The sequence below is a fragment of the Musa acuminata genome, unplaced genomic scaffold (genome assembly GCF_036884655.1).
Source record: "Musa acuminata AAA Group cultivar baxijiao unplaced genomic scaffold, Cavendish_Baxijiao_AAA HiC_scaffold_437, whole genome shotgun sequence".
NCBI lineage: Eukaryota > Viridiplantae > Streptophyta > Magnoliopsida > Zingiberales > Musaceae > Musa > Musa acuminata.
In genome coordinates, this window is record NW_027020684.1 from 1 (window position 1) to 21,510 (window position 21,510).

The 21,510-nt window shown below is 38.4% G+C and overlaps 2 protein-coding genes across 2 annotated transcripts; both read right to left on the reverse strand.

Annotated features, from left to right (window-relative positions):
- Positions 1 to 327: 327 nt before the first annotated feature.
- On the reverse strand, positions 328 to 3,533 carry LOC135659150 (extra-large guanine nucleotide-binding protein 1-like). Its single transcript, XM_065176280.1, has 4 exons — positions 2,291 to 3,533; positions 1,806 to 1,943; positions 1,622 to 1,726; positions 328 to 1,534 (listed from the first exon to the last, which is right to left on the reverse strand). Exons 1-4 carry the CDS (start codon positions 3,353 to 3,355, stop codon positions 1,286 to 1,288), a joined length of 1,557 nt encoding a protein of 518 aa, XP_065032352.1. The 5' UTR covers positions 3,356 to 3,533; the 3' UTR covers positions 328 to 1,285.
- Positions 3,534 to 5,216: 1,683 nt separating this feature from the next.
- LOC135659149 (bifunctional aspartokinase/homoserine dehydrogenase 1, chloroplastic-like) lies at positions 5,217 to 21,504 on the reverse strand. The gene is made up of 19 exons (XM_065176279.1): positions 21,246 to 21,504; positions 21,050 to 21,115; positions 17,734 to 17,795; positions 16,793 to 17,167; positions 15,283 to 15,371; positions 14,899 to 15,202; positions 13,225 to 13,277; positions 12,920 to 13,134; positions 12,719 to 12,806; positions 12,528 to 12,641; positions 10,665 to 10,763; positions 10,355 to 10,549; positions 9,247 to 9,329; positions 7,464 to 7,689; positions 6,523 to 6,668; positions 6,276 to 6,411; positions 6,012 to 6,095; positions 5,848 to 5,940; positions 5,217 to 5,749 (listed from the first exon to the last, which is right to left on the reverse strand). The coding sequence occupies exons 1-19, from the start codon at positions 21,353 to 21,355 to the stop codon at positions 5,504 to 5,506; spliced, it is 2,784 nt and encodes a 927-aa protein (XP_065032351.1). The 5' UTR covers positions 21,356 to 21,504; the 3' UTR covers positions 5,217 to 5,503.
- Between the last annotated feature and the right edge of the window lie 6 nt (positions 21,505 to 21,510).

Genomic DNA, 21,510 nt, shown 5'->3' on the forward strand with positions numbered 1-21,510 from the left:
CTATAGGCAAGCATGGACTTTTTCACTGTCATCAGCTTAAATAGTTGACGATCCCATTTAACACATCAAGTTATCAAATATCATAACCTTCCACTAGCTAAAGTTAGAACACTAGGCAAAGAAAGAAGTCCATAAACTTTAATTCAAAACAGTGGATGCAATTTCAGTTCCTAAACAGAGAACAATCATGGTAGACCAGACAACAGTAAATGGCCATGTCAATAATCAGCTAGAAGCAGATCATACTTTTATTCATGAATTATGTAATACTAAACAGCAACTGAACTTAAATTTCATTAGAGGAAAGCAAAAGTATTTTTTTTTTAAGTTGGTTATAACTGATATACTCCTAAAATTAAAGAGTCATGAATTTTATTCATTAAATTTAGTTATTTAGACACACTTCCCACACTGGTTGGAAGAGGAGAACCCAGAAATAGACCGAATCAAGAATGAGTTCCTGATGAACTATCTACAAAAAGTAATATACCTTAGGCAAGATTCTTTCGGTTCCCAACTGGTTTCAGCTGTTTTTCGCCTATATAATTCATTGATCGCAAAAAGGGTACAACCTTCTAATTAGAAAACCTTTCTGTTCATATAAGCTCCTCAAACGTCAGATAACAAAATGGTTACAAGATCTCCAGGAATCACCCCCCATCTAAGGATATACAGTCAAACCTGGCAAAATAACTACCCAATCTGACAATCTACCTCCTCTTTTTATTAAAATCACAATTAAGTTTTTTTTTTGCCCTGCTTCGGCTGTTCTGAACTGTGCTGGTATCAGCACATGGAATGCTGATGATGCCTTTCAAGCACAGTGCAAAGAACATCCACCCGTTGCAGGATCTGTGCCAAAACCCATGCCAATCAGCACAATCCCTGTGCTGTGACACACATCACGTAGTATGCCATGTGAACCAGTATTTGGCATAGGGCACACTATGGCAAGTAAATCAGAAATTGGGACTACTTTTGCATCAATTGCATGCTTTGATTTCTTATTGTAGGCTCATAACTAACAAATAAAAAGCATCACCCTAGTTCAGTGTTCAAACTTCATGTCATGTATTACTTTGGGCAAGTTCCATATAAGCACAACGGTCCACAAAGAAAGTCAGGACCACAAGGACATAAAATATGCTAAAAATCAATGACATGCTCTCAACATTCTGATGTACTTTTACAAGATTAGACAAAACCTTTGACTAAAAGGTTCCTATAGTTGGCTGCTCTAAACATGAAAATAGAAGCATTCATCTACATCTATCGGACAAAACAATTACTGGCCTAAGTATGTGATGCTTTCTGTTATTGCAATCTGTGTCGCATTCATCAAAAGTACCTGTTTGAAAATTGTACCCGTCCCTGATCCATGGTGTCCAACCAACAAAATCTTCTGGAGTGCTTTTACATCAAAGCACTCGGAAACAGCTCTGTTGAACAACTTATTTACCTCTTCTCCAGAAGGATTTGCAACCTTACTAGGAAATGGCAATGCAAGAACAGGGCAGAGCAGCTTCATAATAGGCTGCAAACAAGAAACCATCAGAATATCAATCACTGGCGGTCTACATGTTACAGAAGAAACTACAAGACGAGCATGATTAGGGCTCACCTTTCCCCAAATCTGTCCTTTTATATTCTTCTGTCCTTCCTCCAGGTATGTCCCATCAGCATTCAGCCAAAAATGAGGACTCCCAGCACAATGGACTCCTGCCCACTGCAATGCAGGTAGATTGCATTAAATTCTAAATCTCTATCAGATATCTAAAGAAGCACTAAAGCTTTGAGCCATGTACCTTCAGCATCTGCAGCTCAATTTTAGTAATTTCCCGACCATTTATCAGGATTCCAGTGTTTCCATTGCTTGCATTTGGCATTAAAGTACCCCCAACATTAAGGTGTGGAGTAATGATTCTGTCGGGCTTGTGCCCTTCCTGTTGATTATTGCATCAATATCAAAGCCAAATTATTCATATGACAAAGAAAATAGAGATTAAAAAAAAAAAAGACAGACAAAACACATGTTTGACGAACCCAGCCATTCAATGATTTTTGCTCATAAAGGAGAGCAACATTTAACAGTTGACATTATTCTTTATTTTGGAACATCAATGCATTGCATTGATATATTGACCCCGGAACAGAAGACAATCGCTAGAAGATATTCCTGGTTTTCTAGACAATTAAGTGCACCATCTTTATGTTCTTTCAGCACATGTTTATGTTCTTTTATTGTAGAAATGCCAAAGTAGGACGTCTAGAACGTAATGCAGTAGCTCACCTTTCCCCAGTAACCAGAGACCTTGTCGTACCAATACAATCCAGGCTTCAGCTTAGGAGGACAAGAACAGCTTTTCAACAGGACCATCTCCTCCAGGGTGAGCTTCTTCCCGTTAACACAAATATCTTCCGGTCTCAATTGGTTTGTCTCGCAGTCCTTCTCGGCCTTCATCACCAGATGCACTTCCCGAGAGCTCAGTAACCTCTTTAAGACCCGGGAGCTCTTCCCCAGTCTCTCCCTATTTGACTCCAGTATCGGATAACCAATGCAAGAAACGCACTTCCTACCTTCGGGCATGGAGCCCATGACCCTCAACACGCACCCGCTGCAGTACCTTGCGTCGCAGGCCAAGCAGGACTCTTTCTCCGTGAAACGGCTTCCTTTCAGGCACCTATAGCAAGCTCCCTTTTTTATCGGCATTTCCAGTTCCTCCGACCTCGTACGAGGAGTGAGTCCTATCGCCGGCGACATGGAATCACCAGACTGGCCGGATTCTTGGAAGGTCACGAGCAGCGCCTTCTTCGCATGGGTAGCGACGGCCTCGTCCTCGTCCTCGTCGCCGGAGGCGGACGACCGGAAGCTCAACTCCGAGCTGAGGGCCGACTCGGTCGAGAGCCGGTTCGGCACCATCTCGTTCGAGGAAGTCGCGTCGTAACCGAGATCGTCGGAGAACCCGACTGCGCCGGAGCTCTCCACGACCTCCGAGAGCTCCGTGGAGATGTCGGGGAAGCCGGAGGAGCCCAGCGCGCCGGAGACATCGGCGTCAGGGCCGTCCATGTCGTCGTGGTTCTCGATGACGGAGGTCGGGGACGCGGCGGGGAGCGGCGGGATCAGCGTCGGCGCAGGGAGCGGCGGCGGCGGCGGCTTCTTGAAAGGGGAGGGGAGGGGGTGGACGACGGGGAGGTCGGAGAGGACCGCGGAGGGCGGGGCGACGGCGGCGAGAGGGATGCGGTTGACGTCGATGGGAACGGCGCGGGGGATCTCGTATGGGAGCGGGGGGCCATTGTACTCGACGGCGAAAGAGTAGTCGGCGGCCTCCGCTACCACCGTCAGAAGGCGGTTCATGGCGGAGGCGGAATGAAACAAGCGAGAAGCTTTACCAATCGGGAGGCGAGGGGGGCATGACACGGGAAGCAAGCCCTATTCCTATTCTGATCCCCGATAAAGAGAAAAGAAGAAAGGGCAAAAAGGTCGCGTCCTTGGAAGCACGCGCGAGTGTGGAAACCAGACAGAGAGAGAGAGAGAGAGAGAGAGGCGCAAGCGGAAGACGACGGGTTTGGGAATCGGAGTCCTCGAGTCCGTGTCGGTGGGGCCGGCTGCTGTCACTTCGGAGAAGGACTAGAGTGTCGGTTGCAGAGGTGGGGCCCGGCACACATCCAGTGGGGCCAGGTAATGTCGCTGGGTAGGAGGGCGCCGAGTGACGGGAAGTCAAAACGGGGCAGTTGGTGAGAGAGAGAGAGTCAATACTTCTCTAAAATCATGCTCGAGTGCGGGGCCCGCTGGGGATGGGACGTCGGGAAGGGTAAGCGAAACGTGTAGGAAAGGTTACGTTCTATGATTTATTACCGATTAGAATTAATTTTCTTTTCCTCCCCAAGAAATAAAATTAAAATGGACTTAAAAGAGGCATTCAGAAATAAGTCAGTCATTCTAATGCTAATTTATATATATATATAAAAGGATTGATTGGATTAATAAGACAACATAACATCAAGCTGTATCACAATATTATATATGTCACGGAGAGGAAACTATAGTGAATCAAACATTACATCACGATCTTGTTAAGATTTTAAATCATATGATATAGGCTTCTATAGTTTTCTTTTGTCTCCATTTGCAAACATATTTTTTTAATTTACTTTTTAAGTGAGACAAAGTTTATCGATTTAATTTATTTTTAAGGACAAATGACCGACGAAAATCGAAGGAAAATAAATAAATTTTCAATTAAATTAACAGGCCATTTTTTTATACTTATATTAAAGTTAAAATAATTAGTCATGTATATAAAAACCTAATTCGCGCAGTCTCTTCGACATGAGGGTCTTACCGAGCATTTCCTGGCAGCGGCAGCGGCAGCGGCAGCGGCAGCGGCGGGCGCACGGTCTCCGCATACGACCACTCGATCGCTGACGCAGTCGATTCCATAACAGGTCAAAACAAGAACGCCAATATCGTCACCGTCACGTTAGTTTCTCCGGAGGTCCACAGTCCCGAATCATAGCTCGATCAAAACAGCTTACGTGCCATGGGAAGCTAAACACGTAGCGCAGCAGCGTCAGGCATTCGTTCAACCTGTCATTAAAGGGACAATAAATGTTAGGCATGCAAGCACTCTTCCGACCACTCCCACCGAACTACTACCCAACAAGTGTCTGAAGAAGATGCAGAAACAACTTGCGTGACGTTCGTTCTTGGGACGACTAAACCACACAACTCTCAAGTCAAGGGAAGAGCAAGAGAACTTTCTTGGTCAACCATGGAATCGTGAGGCAGAGCATGCATGGGTTCAAAGAGTCTCAAGAGTTGACCTCGAGTATTAATTAGCAGGTAGCTAACTGGAGACATCATGTACATTGAAAGGAAGTAGATGTTGAAAAGACAGGATTCAAACAAGTCAAAACTTGAGATCCGTGAATTACTCACAAACTTTGGGGATGATCTTTTGTACTCCAAGCAAGTTCCAATTAATGATGAGTTAGTGCTGAAGTAGTCGATTTAACAGCAACAAACCATCAAGTCCAAATCCTACGATTGTAAGCATATTGTATATATTCACCGAAATGAGAGCCATGTTTACAAACAGCAGAAAACATACCAGTGCTTTGGCTGCATCAATGCCACAATGCTTTGTTGAAAATTGATATGCTTCTCGCAGCTATCCAACGGTGATCGATCGAGAAATGATGCTAGGAAACACTGCTTGTTCACTTTATTCTAATTCAAGGAGAAATGCAATTTGCAAAGACAGATCGAATACAGGACAGTCTATAGGATTTGAAATAGACAAAAAAAGGCCTGACAGCCATATGAGAGTATGTTACCCATGTGATATTACGTGATCGGAAATTTCATCTGTCGCACATTGTCATGCAACCGAAGCTCGAATGAGACAACTGGTTCCCGATGAAAGCTTAAGCTTCTCTTTATCACCCACGGTATGGGGTGAAAGAATCGGAATTATCACTAAAATCATTGAAGATGTGGGCATTAAGATGGGGCACCAAGATAAGATGCCAATCTCAGAATATCACTGAAAACTCCACCGGCAGTGACTTCTGCGCCAGCTCCAGGCCCACGGACAATGAGTGGCTGATCCTTGTATCGTGTGGTGGTGAAAGCTATAATGTTATCAGATCCAGACAGCTGCGCGAAAGGGTGCTCTTTTTTGTATCTCCTTAATTCCACCGATCCTTTATCATTAACGACATCGACAACACCAACATATCTCAACACCTACATTTTTAAGACAAGTTAAACGAGTCCATCTTGCAAGGAATTATTGTCTCAGAAAACAAAGATTGAAAAAAATGAAAAAGGATAAAATCACTCACGTCCCCTGAGGCTTCAGCATCATCTCGTTCATCTGACAATTCTTTGTCAAAGTTAGGGAGCTGCTGCATGTATTCGTCTGACGAAGAACATGCCTACAAATACACATGTCAGAGAGCATCATACACAAGTTACAAGCCACAGCTGCAACCCTACATATTCTTACTCTTAATGGCTCTGGGACAAGGTTCTGGACAGGTATATCGGAAAGCTCAAGCTTAAGACCTGACTCTCTTGCAAGAATTATGACCTGCCATTGAAAGAAGCAAATTTAGTTCTAGCGGCTAATAAAAGACAATATTAACCCAATGAAAGCCAGTAAAATCATAGTTAATTACAGGTCCCAACAGTAATTTCATACAAAACCATCCTAATACAAACAAACATTCAGAATAAACTAGTCAATCAGGAAACAGAAATATATCCTCACCTTTCTGGCAACATCTGTTCCGGATAGGTCATCTCTAGGATCAGGCTCCGTATATCCAGCCTCTTTTGCTTCGAATACCACTTCGCTAAAGGCTCGTGTACCTTTGAAATTGTTGAAAATATAACTCAAAGTTCCACTGCAATATTAACAGCAACCCAGGAAAATACAGGTGTCGATCATTCAGCCATGTGAAATTGTTTCTCTAAGTGCAATGATTTTTCATTAAATCTCTCGCTCTATGCATTACCTAAAAATGCCCTCGATATGCAAAATCTTGTCACCAGTTTCAAGAAGTCCCTGCAAACTGCTAATGATTGGGAGTCCAGCACCAACAGTTGCCTCATAGAAGTAGTGCGTGTAGGATAGCCGCTGTAACGTCCTTAGTTTTAGATACTGCACATTGATGAAGCATGTCAGCATTTGTAATGAAATGTATGAGACATATGAGGAGTTGAAAGGGTAACCATAGAGAATTCAATGTCACCAACTTAAGGATTCTATAGAATTTCAAAATGATGAAGAAACAACTTACTATGCTGCTATTTTGCTAATATTTAACTATAAAGCCTTCAAACTAGCCCACCTGATGGTCCCAAGTTTTGATCCATTCTTGACTTACAAAATCCAGAGAAGCAAAGAGGCAAAATTTTCATCTCTTTGCAAAAGTCAAAGGAAATAGAGTAAGATTGTACGGAGGTACACCAGTAGGGCAATGCCCAATATAGTCAGTGAGACAAGCCTAAGCTTAGAATAAATATAATCTAACGTAGAATTGTTTCCACAAAAGAAACCTTTAGTGATTGGAGAACAAATAGAGTCCCCTCAATTATATAACTATTAGCAAACAAATTTCCAACTTATACACTAACTCAAACAAAAATAAGGGAACTGGCATATTTTGTCGTCTATTCCAGAAGCACCTTGTGTCTTAAAAGAAATATGTTTTCAGAACACTTCCTGAGGCCTTTGGGTGCAAAAGAAACAAGCCTCTATCTATGAAGACCATGTAGCTAGTTATTTCATCATACAGAAGGTCCTAATTTAACGAAGTCCCTCTGTAATATAGTAAAACAAGTCAAGCAAGAAAATACAGAAAAAATGAGCTAAGAAAGCAGCACAAAAGTCAATTCACTGACGCAACAATGACAAGAAAATATTCCCATAAGAAAGGAGAAGGGATAAAATTACCCGATCAAGCGGTCCAGAATTTGCCTTTTTGTTAGGGGTAATGACATGGATGCCCTTTTGTAGCCAATCATAGTAGTGGTTTGCAACATTCGTATCAGCTGTGCAATCAACCAACACTGTATTTGGGAAAAAGTGATTTTCATTCACATGCTTAGCAAATTTGTCTAGATCAGCCACTTCAGCCTTTTCTTTCTGTATTTCTCGCCATCTACTCAAGTCTATTCCCCTGAAGAAAGCAGCAAATCTGAAGTTAGGAAGAGGATGTATAAACATGATTATGAACTTACCAAGTCTGCCTCAATTGTGACTGAAGCCAAAGCTGTTGTTTTCTAAATAAAACAGATTTGGACTGGGCCCCTAGGCCAATCTTCCCAAGGCAAATCCAAGGGGAAAGAGGAGTTACTACTTGTCAATTTGATTGGATTAGCTGATCTGACTGAAATTCAGCAACTCACAACAACTTTGGCCCATTTCAGGGAGGTTCTGACTATCTAAATCACTTGGTATTAAGAAATAAACAATATTGTAGATGGCACTTGTCTATCTTACAATGGATGGCCAAAAACATGTCCTGAAAAAATTCCCAGGACCTTTTTCTTTTAGCATCTAGAAGCAAAAATGATTGACAATCACCAGTTTATTTACTCCGATGGGAGCCAGTCCTCATCTTTGCTCCTGCCTTATCATCTACACTTCCACTTTATTTACTCCCGCTTCTATGTAGTTTTGCTGATTCCCATTCATCTAATTCACCTCACTTTTCTATCGCATTATCTGCACAGCTATCTTCCCAAGACATCATACTTGGCCAATGTTTTGTTCCTTTCTCCATTCTTTTACACCATGCATTCTCTTTTCACAATTATCCTGCCACTCTGATTTCTCCCATCTTATACAAAAACAACTTGTTTCAACCTTTTCAAGCTGCTTAATACAAATTTAGGTTGATGAATGATGATTGAACCAATATAACAAATGTCTAAAGGTTTATCATCTTTTTTCTTTGATTTATACTCATAATTCATAATGTATTACTCCATTATCTTGATTATTTTTGCATTTTATTCAAGGTTTCAAAGTTTCAACCAACCCAATACCGATTTCAGCAATCAGTCAGACTAGTACAATATCAGTATACCAATATGTACCTCCAATATCAATAAATAAAAAATAAAAGCAACCAGTGACAACCTCCTATACGGTCTGGCACTGGCCATTTGGTCAGACCAGTAAATACAAATCCGTAGATTCTGATCCGACCAATATTTGAAACCTTCATTTAAAATATACCTTTATTTAAATTAATGCACAATTGCAGAGGCACTTGCATCCTAGTAAGCATAACTCAAACCAGCTACTATGATAATTAGAATAACACAACATAGTTGAGAAAATCCCTCTATAAAAAGACTTAATTGATCAATGAAACAGTATGAAAATTAAAATAACACAACCTAGACCATGGAGACAGTTCTTGCTTCTTGATTAATGGAGCAGGGAGTGATTAAAACATAGTTTTGCCTCAACATCAGCTTAAGTCTTAAAAAGTCCAGAAAAGAGGTTGCTCCTACCATAGTAAGCCATTAGCTCTGATTTTTTTATATTTATTTTTTTCCTTCACTGCTTCTCTTTTAGGTGTGGGAATGAAAGTGAACTATTAACATGCCTTATAGAGGTACTAGTTCAATTGATGGCATTTTACTAGTCCAAGACTCCAAATGAAAGTGAACTATTAAATAGATGAAGTATAAAAACAGGGACTTGCGCAGGTTTACTAGCTTACATGTCACTCAAAATCATTGTCTGTGAACCAGTGATACCCATGACACGCAGATCAATGTTGAACTTTTCCTTGAGAGCTGCTGCCTGCAAATTGACATGCATAACATTTCATTTAGTGCCAGAATGTAGTTCAAATCATCAAGAGAACTCATAAAATCATAAAAAGATAATATGCCACGAGTTATAGATACCGAAGGCAAGATAACAGGTGTACCAGACTTGGGAAGCTTAATGCCATATGTTAATAGAAACTATAGATTTAAGTAATTAAAAGTCAACGATACCAGAAACTTGAGCACATTGAGTGTACATGAATAATGATGTATAATAAGCTGCAGTGGTAATCTTATTATCTGGCATGTAGTGAACCAACAATAGTAAAAACAAATGAACAAGAAAAATCTCCAACGATATGGTTGAATTAAATAAATAGTCAAAGGCATAGAGGCTGGGAACATCTACAAGAGTCCAACCTCCCACAGGAAATCTACCATCAATAATTCAAACTTAGTTATGCAAAGAGAATCCAATGAGATGAACTCCTAAAATATGCTCTTTTAACACAGAGTCTATACAGCCATGTGCCTTTTGTTTCTGCAATATTTCAACTAACCATCATGTAATCCAAAATCTCCCGTCAAACATGATTAAGTTCGCAGGGGCACATGAATCAACTCTCATACCCACTCTTAATTCAATTCACTTCATGTCGATGACGGTTTTTCCTTCAATCAACAGTTACATTTTAGTTGAAGAATAAACAGAAAGAAAAAATTATCCAGAAGTTTCTGATCGAAAATCCTTCATGAACAATCAAGTCACTAAGCTTTTCAAATGATATCATAAACAAAGTAATTCAGATATAGAATATCAAAAATCTTGAACATATGTTTAACTTAAATATTAATAATTTTTTATAATTTCAGCATTGGAGCAACATAATGATTTTTTTTTATATGGGAAGAAATTTCCAAATCCAAGCAAGAAAGACACTTGCAAAAATAAATCATCATGGACCTTTTATCTCATTACTAACAGGAAATCTTGTCAAACAAACATATTAGTCAGTTTTAAAATAAAAATAATAATACAGCTATGTTTTCAATAACCTGATCCCTTAGCTGATCCAGCAGCGTTCCACCAATTAGACCTGGTCCAATGATACCCATGGCTAATGTTGTTTTTGAAAGGTAGAATCTCGAGTGAACAGCCCTTAGAGCTCTTACACAATCTTCTTGCTTCAGCACAACGGTTATGTTGTACTCACTGCAACCTTGAGCAATGGCTCGCACATTTATGTTAGCCTGGAAGACAAAAAATTTATAAAGTGCTTGAGGTAACAAGCAACTCCAGTATGTCAAAGTAATCATTTCATTATGATCCACATTTAATAACTATTAGAATGCAGTACAGAAATACCTTCGCTAGTGCATCAAAAAGCGTAGCACTAACTCCAGGGGTGCTGGCCATTTTATGGCCAACAGTAGCCAAAATGCTACACTTGGGAATGACCTCAACCTGAACAAGGTATAACGAACCAGAGGTTATAGATAGGAAAAAGACATTTAAATTGTCCAGAGCACAAACTAAGCAAAGACAGTAGTAGTTTCTGCAATAGATTACAAGGATATGGTAGGAGCATGAGAAAAACCTTTCTCTAATTTATTTGCCATGTTTTTGATCATTTAGTTCTAATGTGTCATCTATCTTTAATTCTAGGCTAGTGTTAGAGAATAATCTGATTCACATTATCTGAAGCAGCATCTTGGAGACTTGAAGATGGCTTAGCAACACAGGTGATGTGAAGAAGCAACAGCAGAAGGATAAACAAACATGAAGAAAATAGCAAACAAAAGTAATGCAATGACGCATAATTTATTTGTATGTTCTAACCAAGCCATGCACTTGCTTTCCGACTAAACATACAATATGGTCTCGATGGTTCCATCCAATAACTAACAAGCACCATATGGAAGTATGCAGCTATCTGTAATTTAGGTTTTGTACAAAGGCAGACACCAAAAATATTGACATGCACAACATTGCCTACTGTTCACCATCAATTTCAACTAGCATATAGCAAAAGAAGACAAGGGTGTGTTTGGCTTAGTATCTCAAAAGGTATTTTGCAACTCTAAAAGCAAAAAAAAAAAATCCTTTTGTAAAATTTTACAGGTCTGCCATCTGATAGCCCTTTTTTAGAGGGGCTTCCAGGAGAAGTTAAGAAAATCCAAAGAAATCAGGACGTCCATCTGACTTCTCTGGAAAGAACTTATCCTAGATCCTCTTTTGAATCTGAGGCCAATCACGTTATAGGCCTTCACACATATCACCATCAATTTATCATAATAGCTACTAACATGACCACCGCTGTCACCCTCTCCACACCACTTGGCCAACACCACCACTATTCACCACCATCACCACTAGTCATCAATGCCGCCACTGCCATCACCATCACCCACCGCCACTATCTCCGCCAGCATCAACATTGCCGCTGCCACCATCGATGCCACCACCACCACTAATGTCACTGGCCATAATGACTATTGCCATCATTACAAACAACACCTCTATTGTCACCTCCATCATCACCACCGCTATCACCGTAATTAGTCAATGCCATTATCATCACAACTATTATCCTCATCATCACTATCTCTATCCTCTACCACAACAAACCATCACCACAACTAATCACAACCACCAAATAACATTATCAATACTTTGAAGCCACAACCACGAACACCATTATGACAACCACTATCACCTTTATTTGCCATCATCACCACCTTCATGGCTACCGTAGCTTCTGTCACCAATACTGTCATTACCAACAGCACATACTACCATCGCCATTGCCATCACCACCACTACCACACTAGCACCATAATAGACATTTCCATCGTGAGCATTGTTACAGACATCATAATCATCAACCACCACAACCACCATCATCTCCACCATGACCACCCTCGCCATGGCCACCACCTCGACCTCATCTACTGCTATTATTTGCATTTAATCTACCAACAATTATCGAGAAGCACTTCACTAAATGTTTGTTTGATAGAAAAGCATTTCTTAAGTTTAAAGACCATTTGTTATGAAACAGTAATCACAAGTATGGAAGCACATCCAGAAATTAGTTTCCTAAGAAGATTTTTCAAAGCTTCTTTTTAAAACAGAAGAAACGATACCAAACACACCCAAAAAGGACTTAAACAAAATAAAAATATAAATCACTTCAAGTAGATTTCTGAAAAGAGAAAGGTTGCAGACCTTAGAAAGTCTCCCTGCATCTAAAGCTTGTTGGAACCTAGAATGTAAGGCTGAAGAAACTGCTTTGACTTCACTTTCTGGCACAGCAAAACAAACAGAATGTTCACTGCTAGCCTGCATGTAAACAAATAATTTAAATGGAACTTCTTAAAAACAAAAAAATCAGGTAATAAGAGATAGCATAGGAATACCTGCGAAATCATGATAACATTGGCTCCGACATCTTTTACAGTGCCAAAAATTGCACTAGCTGTGCCAGGAATGCCAGCCATCCCAGTTCTATCAAAAACAAAGTTTTAAGGGTTAAAAAATTGATTAATTGAACTATTGAATAATGTTAAACAAGCAGAAAAAAAAAATCAAGAAAAATGCACCATAACAAGTCAATTTACCCTTCAACGTTAACAAGTGCCAAGTTATCTATGGTAGCAAATGCTTTGACAACAGAATCCAAGCTCTTTCTATCTTGATTTTCGTTCACAGGCTGCTGGCAAATTTTTGTTCCAGGAGCAGAGAGATTAAAAATATTTCGTATCAAGATAGGAATGCTATGCTTCATCACCGGGATGATTGTACGCGGATGCAAAACATTTGCCCCAAAGTATGACTGCAAACGAATATAAATTTTCAAGTCATGAAGTACTTCTGCCTTCTGAGATAACAGGTGGACAATTTTAGAACTAAAATGAGTGCTCACCATTTCCCAGGCCTCTTGGTATGACAATGTCCTCAATATCACAGCCTCACTAACTGCACATTGAAAAAAGGTCATGAGCACTCAATTACTAATAACCAAGGGTCCAAAAAGAGGCCGAACTGCTACATACCAACTGGTACTTCCCAGCCCAACCAGGCACCCAGACCAGGCAATTTCACCCTGGCCTTTTTTATATTTTATATATTTTTTTAATCTGGACAGCCTGCTGCCTGTGAACAGCTGTTGACTGTCAACAGCAGTAGCAGGAATTTCTTTCCTGGGGTGGGGGATGGGCACAGAAAGAAGTATGCTTTTCGGGCTACCAGCCTCCTCTCCTCTCTCCTTTTTTTTTTGTACATGCTGACCAGTATGCTAGTATATCATGTGTCAGTATAATGATTCATATCAGACCCATAGTGGTTTGGACTGGTCATAGATCGATATGGATCTTGGACCAAAACTTGAAACCTTGGTAATATATTTTTGAAATTAGACATCTTGAAAATCACCTGGAAGCATCCACTAAAAAGACATTTGATTCAAGAATAACAACTATTTTGTACTAAGATACAACAAATAAGTCATCTCATTTTTGTTGGGATTTAAAATATCAGACAAAAGAATATTGATCCCTTTGTTTTCCTAAAGTAATGGTATAAGTTAGTCTGTTAAGTTACATCGTTTGACTGGATAAGTATTTATCAGCCTTGTTAGCATAAGTACCACAAAAGTTTGTTTGACAAGTTATTATGAGATAAATTCCTACTCCAATACGTACTAGTGTAGCGACATACTGTGCGACAAGTCAGAGAGAATAAAAAACTTTTGTGGTACTAGCCTTTTCTGAAAATCAATATGTACCAACATACGAACATATGGTACATCGATACTGCCTGACAAGGACAGCCATGCTTTGCCGACTAGTGATATCAGTCCTTAGGCGAACTCGTTTGTACTGATCGGTACTGGCATACTATGTGTAGGTATGTCGATAAATATAGATTTTCAAAAAATGATTGGAAAATATAAAAAAAATCGCTTTCTAGGATTTTTCCCTAATCTATTAGTATATAAATTGTATTTAGATAAGAATAAAGTGTATCTAAGCATAGATGAACATGTTATAAGGAAGAAAAATTGAATTTATCTTATTGGATCCGTCAAGGAGCAACTTTGTCGCACGAGTAAAAGTTGCTTCCATTTATCTTGAGTTAGCCAATAAGGAACTTTAATCACAAGTAAGACCGTGAGAAAGAATGAAAATATGAGAATGAATGAAAGCGAGTAAAAGAGGGTGAAGGAAGAGGATTTAAAGCTCCAAAAGAGGCCCCCATAGTCAATTTGGCCATTGGGGTCAAATTATACCTGATTTTGGGTCGGTATCGGTCAAATTCCAATTAGCATCGGGCCATCAGCCCATATCAAATGATACAAGACAAGTTCCAACAGTACCGACTGATACATTCCCTGTATCAACCGATACATGAACATTTTTCAGTGTATTGCTCTAAATGGGCTGCCAGGTACATACCAGTCAGCCCATGGACTGATACCACCAGTTGGCATAACACAGCGGTCCGTGCTTATTAAAACTTATCCAAGCATATACAAGATAAGTATAGCGGTCCGTGCTTATTAAAACTTCTTCAAGCATATCCAAGATAAGTATCAAACCTTTACTAGGATCTGCACTATATACACCGTCAACGTCAGTCCAGATAGTGACTTGTCGGGCCTTAAGAAGAGCACTTAGTATGGCGGCTGAGAAGTCACTTCCATCTCTTTTCAAAGTAGTGGGAATATTTTGAATTGTACTAGCAATGAACCCAGTAGCAATAATGATATCAGCAGGCTTTTTTAAAAACCACTTCTCAAGTCTCTTCTCCGACTCTATATAATCAGGATCAACTTGATTGGAGCTGGTAGGATTGACAATAAGGACATCTCTTGTATCCATCCAACAACAAGGCCTTCCATGCTGCATAGCAGAGAAAGATCCTGACGTCATTATAAGTTTATTACATCTAGCAAAAATAATTGTCTCACAATATAAAAAACCTTTTTTATTGTATATGACAGCATTTGGGCAGACCATAATTCTCCATGACCAACAACAAAGTCTGAAAAAGATTCTGTGGCATGACCAGCTGCAAAATATAGCATAAAAGTCAAAATTATCATCAATTCAAATCATAATTGCAGAAGAAAACAGAAGTGTCAAAAGATTGGGAGCTATGAACATAACTTTAAGCCAAGTAGCACACATCTAGAACCAATATCACCAACAGGACAACAGAAAAATAAATGTAAACTCAACAAGAACTCCTGTAACTGCCAAACAATTACATTCTAGTCCATGAATCTGTATATGACTTATATAGACCTCTTATACACCAGGGTAAATTGTTAACCTGCTTTCAGAAATTTTTTAAGTGAATTTCAACAGGGATCACATCCTTTAGTCAAATCCACAAGGATAAACAAGAGCAATGCCTTCATATGTGCCTACATGTCACGTTTGCTGTTGCGATAATGATGGTAGTCAATTGTATATCTTTTGTAATCATAATTTTAATAACTAAAAAACATTTTTGGATAGTTATAACTCTAATGGAAACTGAAAACTTTTACCAAGCATTTTTGAGGCTAGCTAATTATAAAACTGTTGAACGATGAAAGTTTCATGTTAATGAACACTCTACTAACTCTGATGTCTGTATTCTAGTGCATTCCCATATATATATGTGTATATATATATGTATACATACACGTGTGTGTATATATATATATATATATATATATATATATATATGTATATGTATATGTATATGTATATGTATATGTATATGTATATGTATATGTATATGTATATGTATATGTATATGTATATATATATATGTATATATGTATATATACATATATATATATAGTTTCCTTCTTAAACTAATTATTCACCGAGTTTCAAATGAAAATAATAGACAGATTTGATAGCAACCATGTATTTTAATCATAATGGATTATTATTAATGATTTACTAATCTCATACATCACACAAGTTAAAAACATTAGCCATCAATAATAATCTTCTAGGCATCATCTACATGATTTTCTAGATTGGATTAAATTGACACATAAAACGGACACTTCTCAAACAAATCAATGTCCAGATTGCTAAGAGTTACCCCTTTAGCAATTTCTGAATTGGATATGCTAGAAACTAGAAAATGTGTGCAATTGTAATATGTTTATGTGTATTCTTAGACAAGCAAGTCTATCATATAAGCTATACCTACGAAGAATTTCAGACTTCCAAAAGAAGTTGGTCAGAGTTGCAGACAATGTAATCTTAAATCCTGAATCTGATCATCTAACAAACAAACAAACAAACAAATACATAGTAAATTTGCAACTATCTTGCAAAAATATTAGGATGAAAAGTCAACCATCAGGAACGTAAAACTGGTTAGTACAAATTATCAAGAAATCAATGTAGCAGTTTCCAGTTGGCTTGGCTAAAGTAGAAGTTAAATGGAAAAAAAAAAGCAGCACAACAGACATAATTTATAACCTATATAAATGGCGCGAAGCATTGTTTTCAGGTTACTAATGTCATTATGCAACTGCGATAAGAATCTGGCAAGATCCTCTCCATCAAGAAGCTCTGATGCTGTTAACTTGTGCTTTTCAAAAACGTTATCAATTGCTGATATGTAAGAGTCATCCCTTGATGAAGCCTTGTTGACCAGTTCATACATCATATCTGTCACCTTTGACATTGCAGAAACAACTATTAACTTTCTTTCAGTTGAATCACTCAGAACTATATCAGCAACACTCTGAATTCTTTTGGAGGTGCCCATACACGTCCCACCAAATTTATGAACAGACCACATGTCACCTTTTGGAAGAGAAGGATTCTCTATGGATTGCTCAAGAGAAATATCTGCTTGACAAGAAGAAATGGAGAAACCTATTGTCAACATGTTACTAAAAGAACTACAAGGAATTGATGTAGGACTATCTATTAAAATAAAAGCATGAGGTACTTCACCACATGGTATGACAGTACAAGGCATCAGTTCCATCTGAGCAACCATTTCATGAAGAAAGTCAAGTAAGGCAATGACGTAAAATGCTAAAATACAAGAATCTTGAGAAGGAAAAGTTGCATAAAAAAATAGTATACAATACTTAAGTTACGGAGAAAGAAAGAGAACTCAGAGTTTTAATAAGTGAAAAAGAATTAAGGAGACCACAATAGTTGCAGGCTATTATATGTAAAGTTAGGAAAAAGTTCCCAATAACAACTAAAAGAAACCATGACTACAAATTTGAAAAGTTGTGGGACAATCATAATTGAACACATAACAAGTCAAAAAAAATGCAAGATATTGAATAAGAAGCGATCAATGTTGTATTAACATTAAAAAAGAGATAAACTTTCTAAAATATCAATAGAAATACTATACTAGTATATGATAACTTACAAAACTAGAACAAAGATGGTACCTGCAATGGAAGCAAAGATTTGATTATTGGATCTACGCTTTCTAATCCTCTCAGAAACAATCCTGAAACGACAATAAAAGCACACACATTGAACAAATTTGAGAGACAATAGAGATTGGATAGACTATATGCACAATCATCAGAAAAGCATTGTTCAATAATCAAGAATACAATCCTGAAACAACAATGAAAGCACACACATTGAACAAATTTGAGAGACTATAGAGATTGAAAAAGACTATATGTACAATCATCAGAAAAGCATTGTTCAATAATCAAGAATAAAATGGAACTAAAATTAGAGTAATGAATTGAATAAAAAGTTGGAAAATACAAACAAAACGAAACTACAAACATATAACTTGTCAATGGACTGTTGCGTATTAGAATGTTTTGTGCTTTTCCATCTATAGAATCAACATGGAACAACCATACAGTCGGCCACCTACCACTAGCAACTCCCACATGCCAGTCATGTGACAAAATGAAGTTTTCCTTTCCTCTTGGCCACTTCTAGCACCAACCATTCGTCAAAAATCAACTCCATTGCAACTTTTGTCATACCTATACCCAAAAATCAGTTACTCATACGACTACTACATCCACTGCCACCGACACTACCACTGTAGAACCATTGTCGTAGCTTTATCACCACAACCACAACCATAACTGCCAACTTCAGTTGTTGCCAACACCAAAAAGGCACAACAATCAAAGCCACTAAGCACGCCATGGTGAAGAACTTGACACCAGAACAAATTGTTGCTACCAGCACCATCACCACCAGCAGCATGAGTAAACCACCATGTCTGCTCTAGATTTTCTAGCTTAAGAATGAAAAAGAAATCATACTCATTAACAATATTTTAATTTCTAAAGAATATGTGTTACCAAAAGTATTATCTTTTTGCCTTGAAGAAAGATATCAAATGCCAAACACAGCCAAATTTTACCTAATGCAGCAAGAGATATATCTAATTGTTACGCAAAAAAAAACACAAACCTTGTGAATCGCACAAGTAGTTATTCTACTATATGCTGTGCAAGTTTTATTACTGAAGTATGTAATGTGTCAGTGTAATTTTCAAAACCATTGCCACCATAAAACACAAAAAAAGAGATCAAGTGATTACATCTAGCTATGAATTCCCATATGGCAGATTTTCAATGTTCAGTTTGTTTTCTCATAAATTTGATGGCAATTAATCATTTATGAAAAAATCAATAACTATTACATATTCATAATACAGCTCTACAATCACCGGGCTATTTTTAGATTAACCTTCACAATTTGAGAAATACAATAAATGGGTACAGAAACCTGACTTCATCAAAAACCTGAACTTCAACTTTAGAAATTTCTTTCTTTATTAAGGATCCTGGACTTCATCAAAAACCTGAACTTCAACTCCACCAGGATAACCATTATTGAGATAGTTCAACAAATTCTTGTATCTTGGTAATGTCTGCTTTTACCACAAACATAAATTTATCATTCAGATATGTCCGGAATCCTGAACCAATCTGGAGAAAATGTTCTGAAGAGTAAATGCTCAAGTAGAACCAGATATGTGATCCTGGAATGTACTGTCTAATCTTCAGAAACTAATCAACTACACAGATAAATATTCCGAATGAACTCCTAAAAGATAAAACAGTCCTTCCAGTAAAGAACAAAAGGAAAAACATGATCACTATCTAGCATAAATTTTTTTTCAATTGAAGCTGATTTTGGATTCTGCAGCTGCCAAAGGAACCAAAACAACATAAAACTGCAACAATATTGGCTTTGCTGGGCTCTTTTAAAAAAAAAATAGGACTGAGAAACAACAAAATTCAGCAATCATGTCACATTAGAAATCTTTGGAATCTCAAATGAACCAAAATCTTCGCTCTTGAACAAGATATGGAAAAAATACTAGAAGCTGAACAAGATGTGGAAAAATACTAGAAGCAAAAGAAAGTTCTTTTTCTCATCTTGGCATGACATGATAGGTGCAAACAATTTTACAACCTAGTTTGTTCATGTAACCATGTACCAAAGCATTGCTGTTCAAGAGGTAATTCACATTAAGAACATGGGTCCTCATAAGATTTAAGGAGCTTAGGGCACACCACAAAAACTATTATTGAATAGCAGATACAATATCTGAGGAATCAGCAAATTGATATCCAGATCACATAAAAAAAAGTATAAAAAAAAAAAAAAATCAATACTGGAGCAGATAAACTATATCGGTATGGCCGAATCAATTAGGAATCACCTGGGGATGTCTCAGATTAGCCCAAATCAATCAAGATCATAAGGAATTTCTTAAAACTCTGAAGCAGCCATTTTATTTAATTTCATCTTTCTTAAGGGCTTTGGTGTTACCTAGGGTCAACCATGGGGAATGGATCAATCCTTAAACCATTAGCAAATAAAAAGAAGGGTCTCGAGAAACATTAAAAACACAAAAGAACTGGAAAGAGGTAGAAGAAACACAGATGCGGGAGTAGGGCTACATTGAACTTCTGGTATGTTTTTCGGCAGATATGCCAAGAATCCAAATTTGGACCCTTATTCAACTAATCTCGATCCTGATCTTTTAATCCTGAATCTTGAACTGCTACTTGTGATCTCGTAGCCCAATAAATGTGCCTATTCACATGGCTGTGCAATATTTCTTTCCTCTTTGTCTCCATTTTAGACTCTCTCCAAACACTTGAGCAGAACATGGCAATGGTTGGTGTATGGAATCTTTGCTTCGCATAGTATGATCATAATGCCCTTATTCCGTCACATTAAGATGCATAATCTCTCTTCTAGATTTCTTCATATCACTATTCTTGGCGTGCCTTCAACTTGAGATTCATGTGCATTATTAGTTTCACACATAACATAAAACTCAGTAATTTTCATCTTGGCACAATATAAAAGCAGATGGTAGCTAATTTAAGTGGACAGGGAATTAAATTGATCTATCAATCAACATCTTGTCATAGCTTTGCCCAAATAAGATCTCGAGCCTTTTTCGTCATCATTGGTTGCTTTCTGATAGTTTCAACACTAGTGTTTACTTAAAAAATTAATATCAATTTATGGCACATATCAATCATCATTAGCCTATAAATGGTTTTAACTTCAACATCATAAGAATGTTGTAGAATCAACAAGGACCGAGATTTGTTTCTGAATATAAGACAGCCTACCCTAATTATGAGTCTTCTTCCACTCATCAGACAAACAAGTTCTCACACTTTGATGGTTCAAAGTGGTTCGATCTACATACTACCATTATAACTTTCAACAAAGAAACGACCAGAAACCACGAACCTTGACCAACCAAGAGAGGAGCATCCTCTAGTCTTGCCACCATGCCGATCTTGGACGGTAGCCTGGCTGCATTACCCAAACCACGCATTTTTAGGAAGAAAATACAAGAAGACAAAATTCAACAAAAAATGTAGAAAGCCAATCCCATTGCGCGGATCCGGATAAGTGGCTGTACGAGAACCTAAGAGTAGCAAACCTGATGGAGAGCCGGGTTCGCGAAGAAGGATCTCTGGAGCAGCGAGGAGGCAAATGGTGGAGGAAGAGAGCGGAGGCCGGGCACGGGGTGGAGACTGCAGCTGTCCTCATATCGAACCCGGCTGCGTCGGGCGTCTTCGCCTCGCAGAGGAAGACGCGAAGGCTGCGGTGGACAAACCCTCTTCTCACTCCTCCTACACTAAATGACGCCTTGATCGCCTTAAAAAGAAGAAAGATCACCCTCTGGTGCTTCCCGTTCGCTCGCA

What these genes read in the sequence shown, in the direction of transcription:
- LOC135659150 (XM_065176280.1), bottom strand. Translation starts at nt 3,355, where the DNA reads ATGAACCGCCTTCTGACGGTGGTAGCGGAGGCCGCCGACTACTCTTTC. An exon ending in TCTCTGGTTACTGGGGAAAG is followed by an intron (nt 1,944 to 2,290) that starts GTGAGCTACTGC and finishes AATAATCAACAG; the next exon opens with GAAGGGCACAAGCCCGACAG. An exon ending in AAGGACAGATTTGGGGAAAG is followed by an intron (nt 1,535 to 1,621) that starts GTGAGCCCTAAT and finishes TCTTGTTTGCAG; the next exon opens with CCTATTATGAAGCTGCTCTG.
- LOC135659149 (XM_065176279.1), bottom strand. Translation starts at nt 21,355, where the DNA reads ATGAGGACAGCTGCAGTCTCCACCCCGTGCCCGGCCTCCGCTCTCTTC. An exon ending in ATGTTATCATGATTTCGCAG is followed by an intron (nt 12,642 to 12,718) that starts GTATTCCTATGC and finishes GTTTACATGCAG; the next exon opens with GCTAGCAGTGAACATTCTGT. An exon ending in CATATCGAGGGCATTTTTAG is followed by an intron (nt 6,412 to 6,522) that starts GTAATGCATAGA and finishes TTAATATTGCAG; the next exon opens with TGGAACTTTGAGTTATATTT.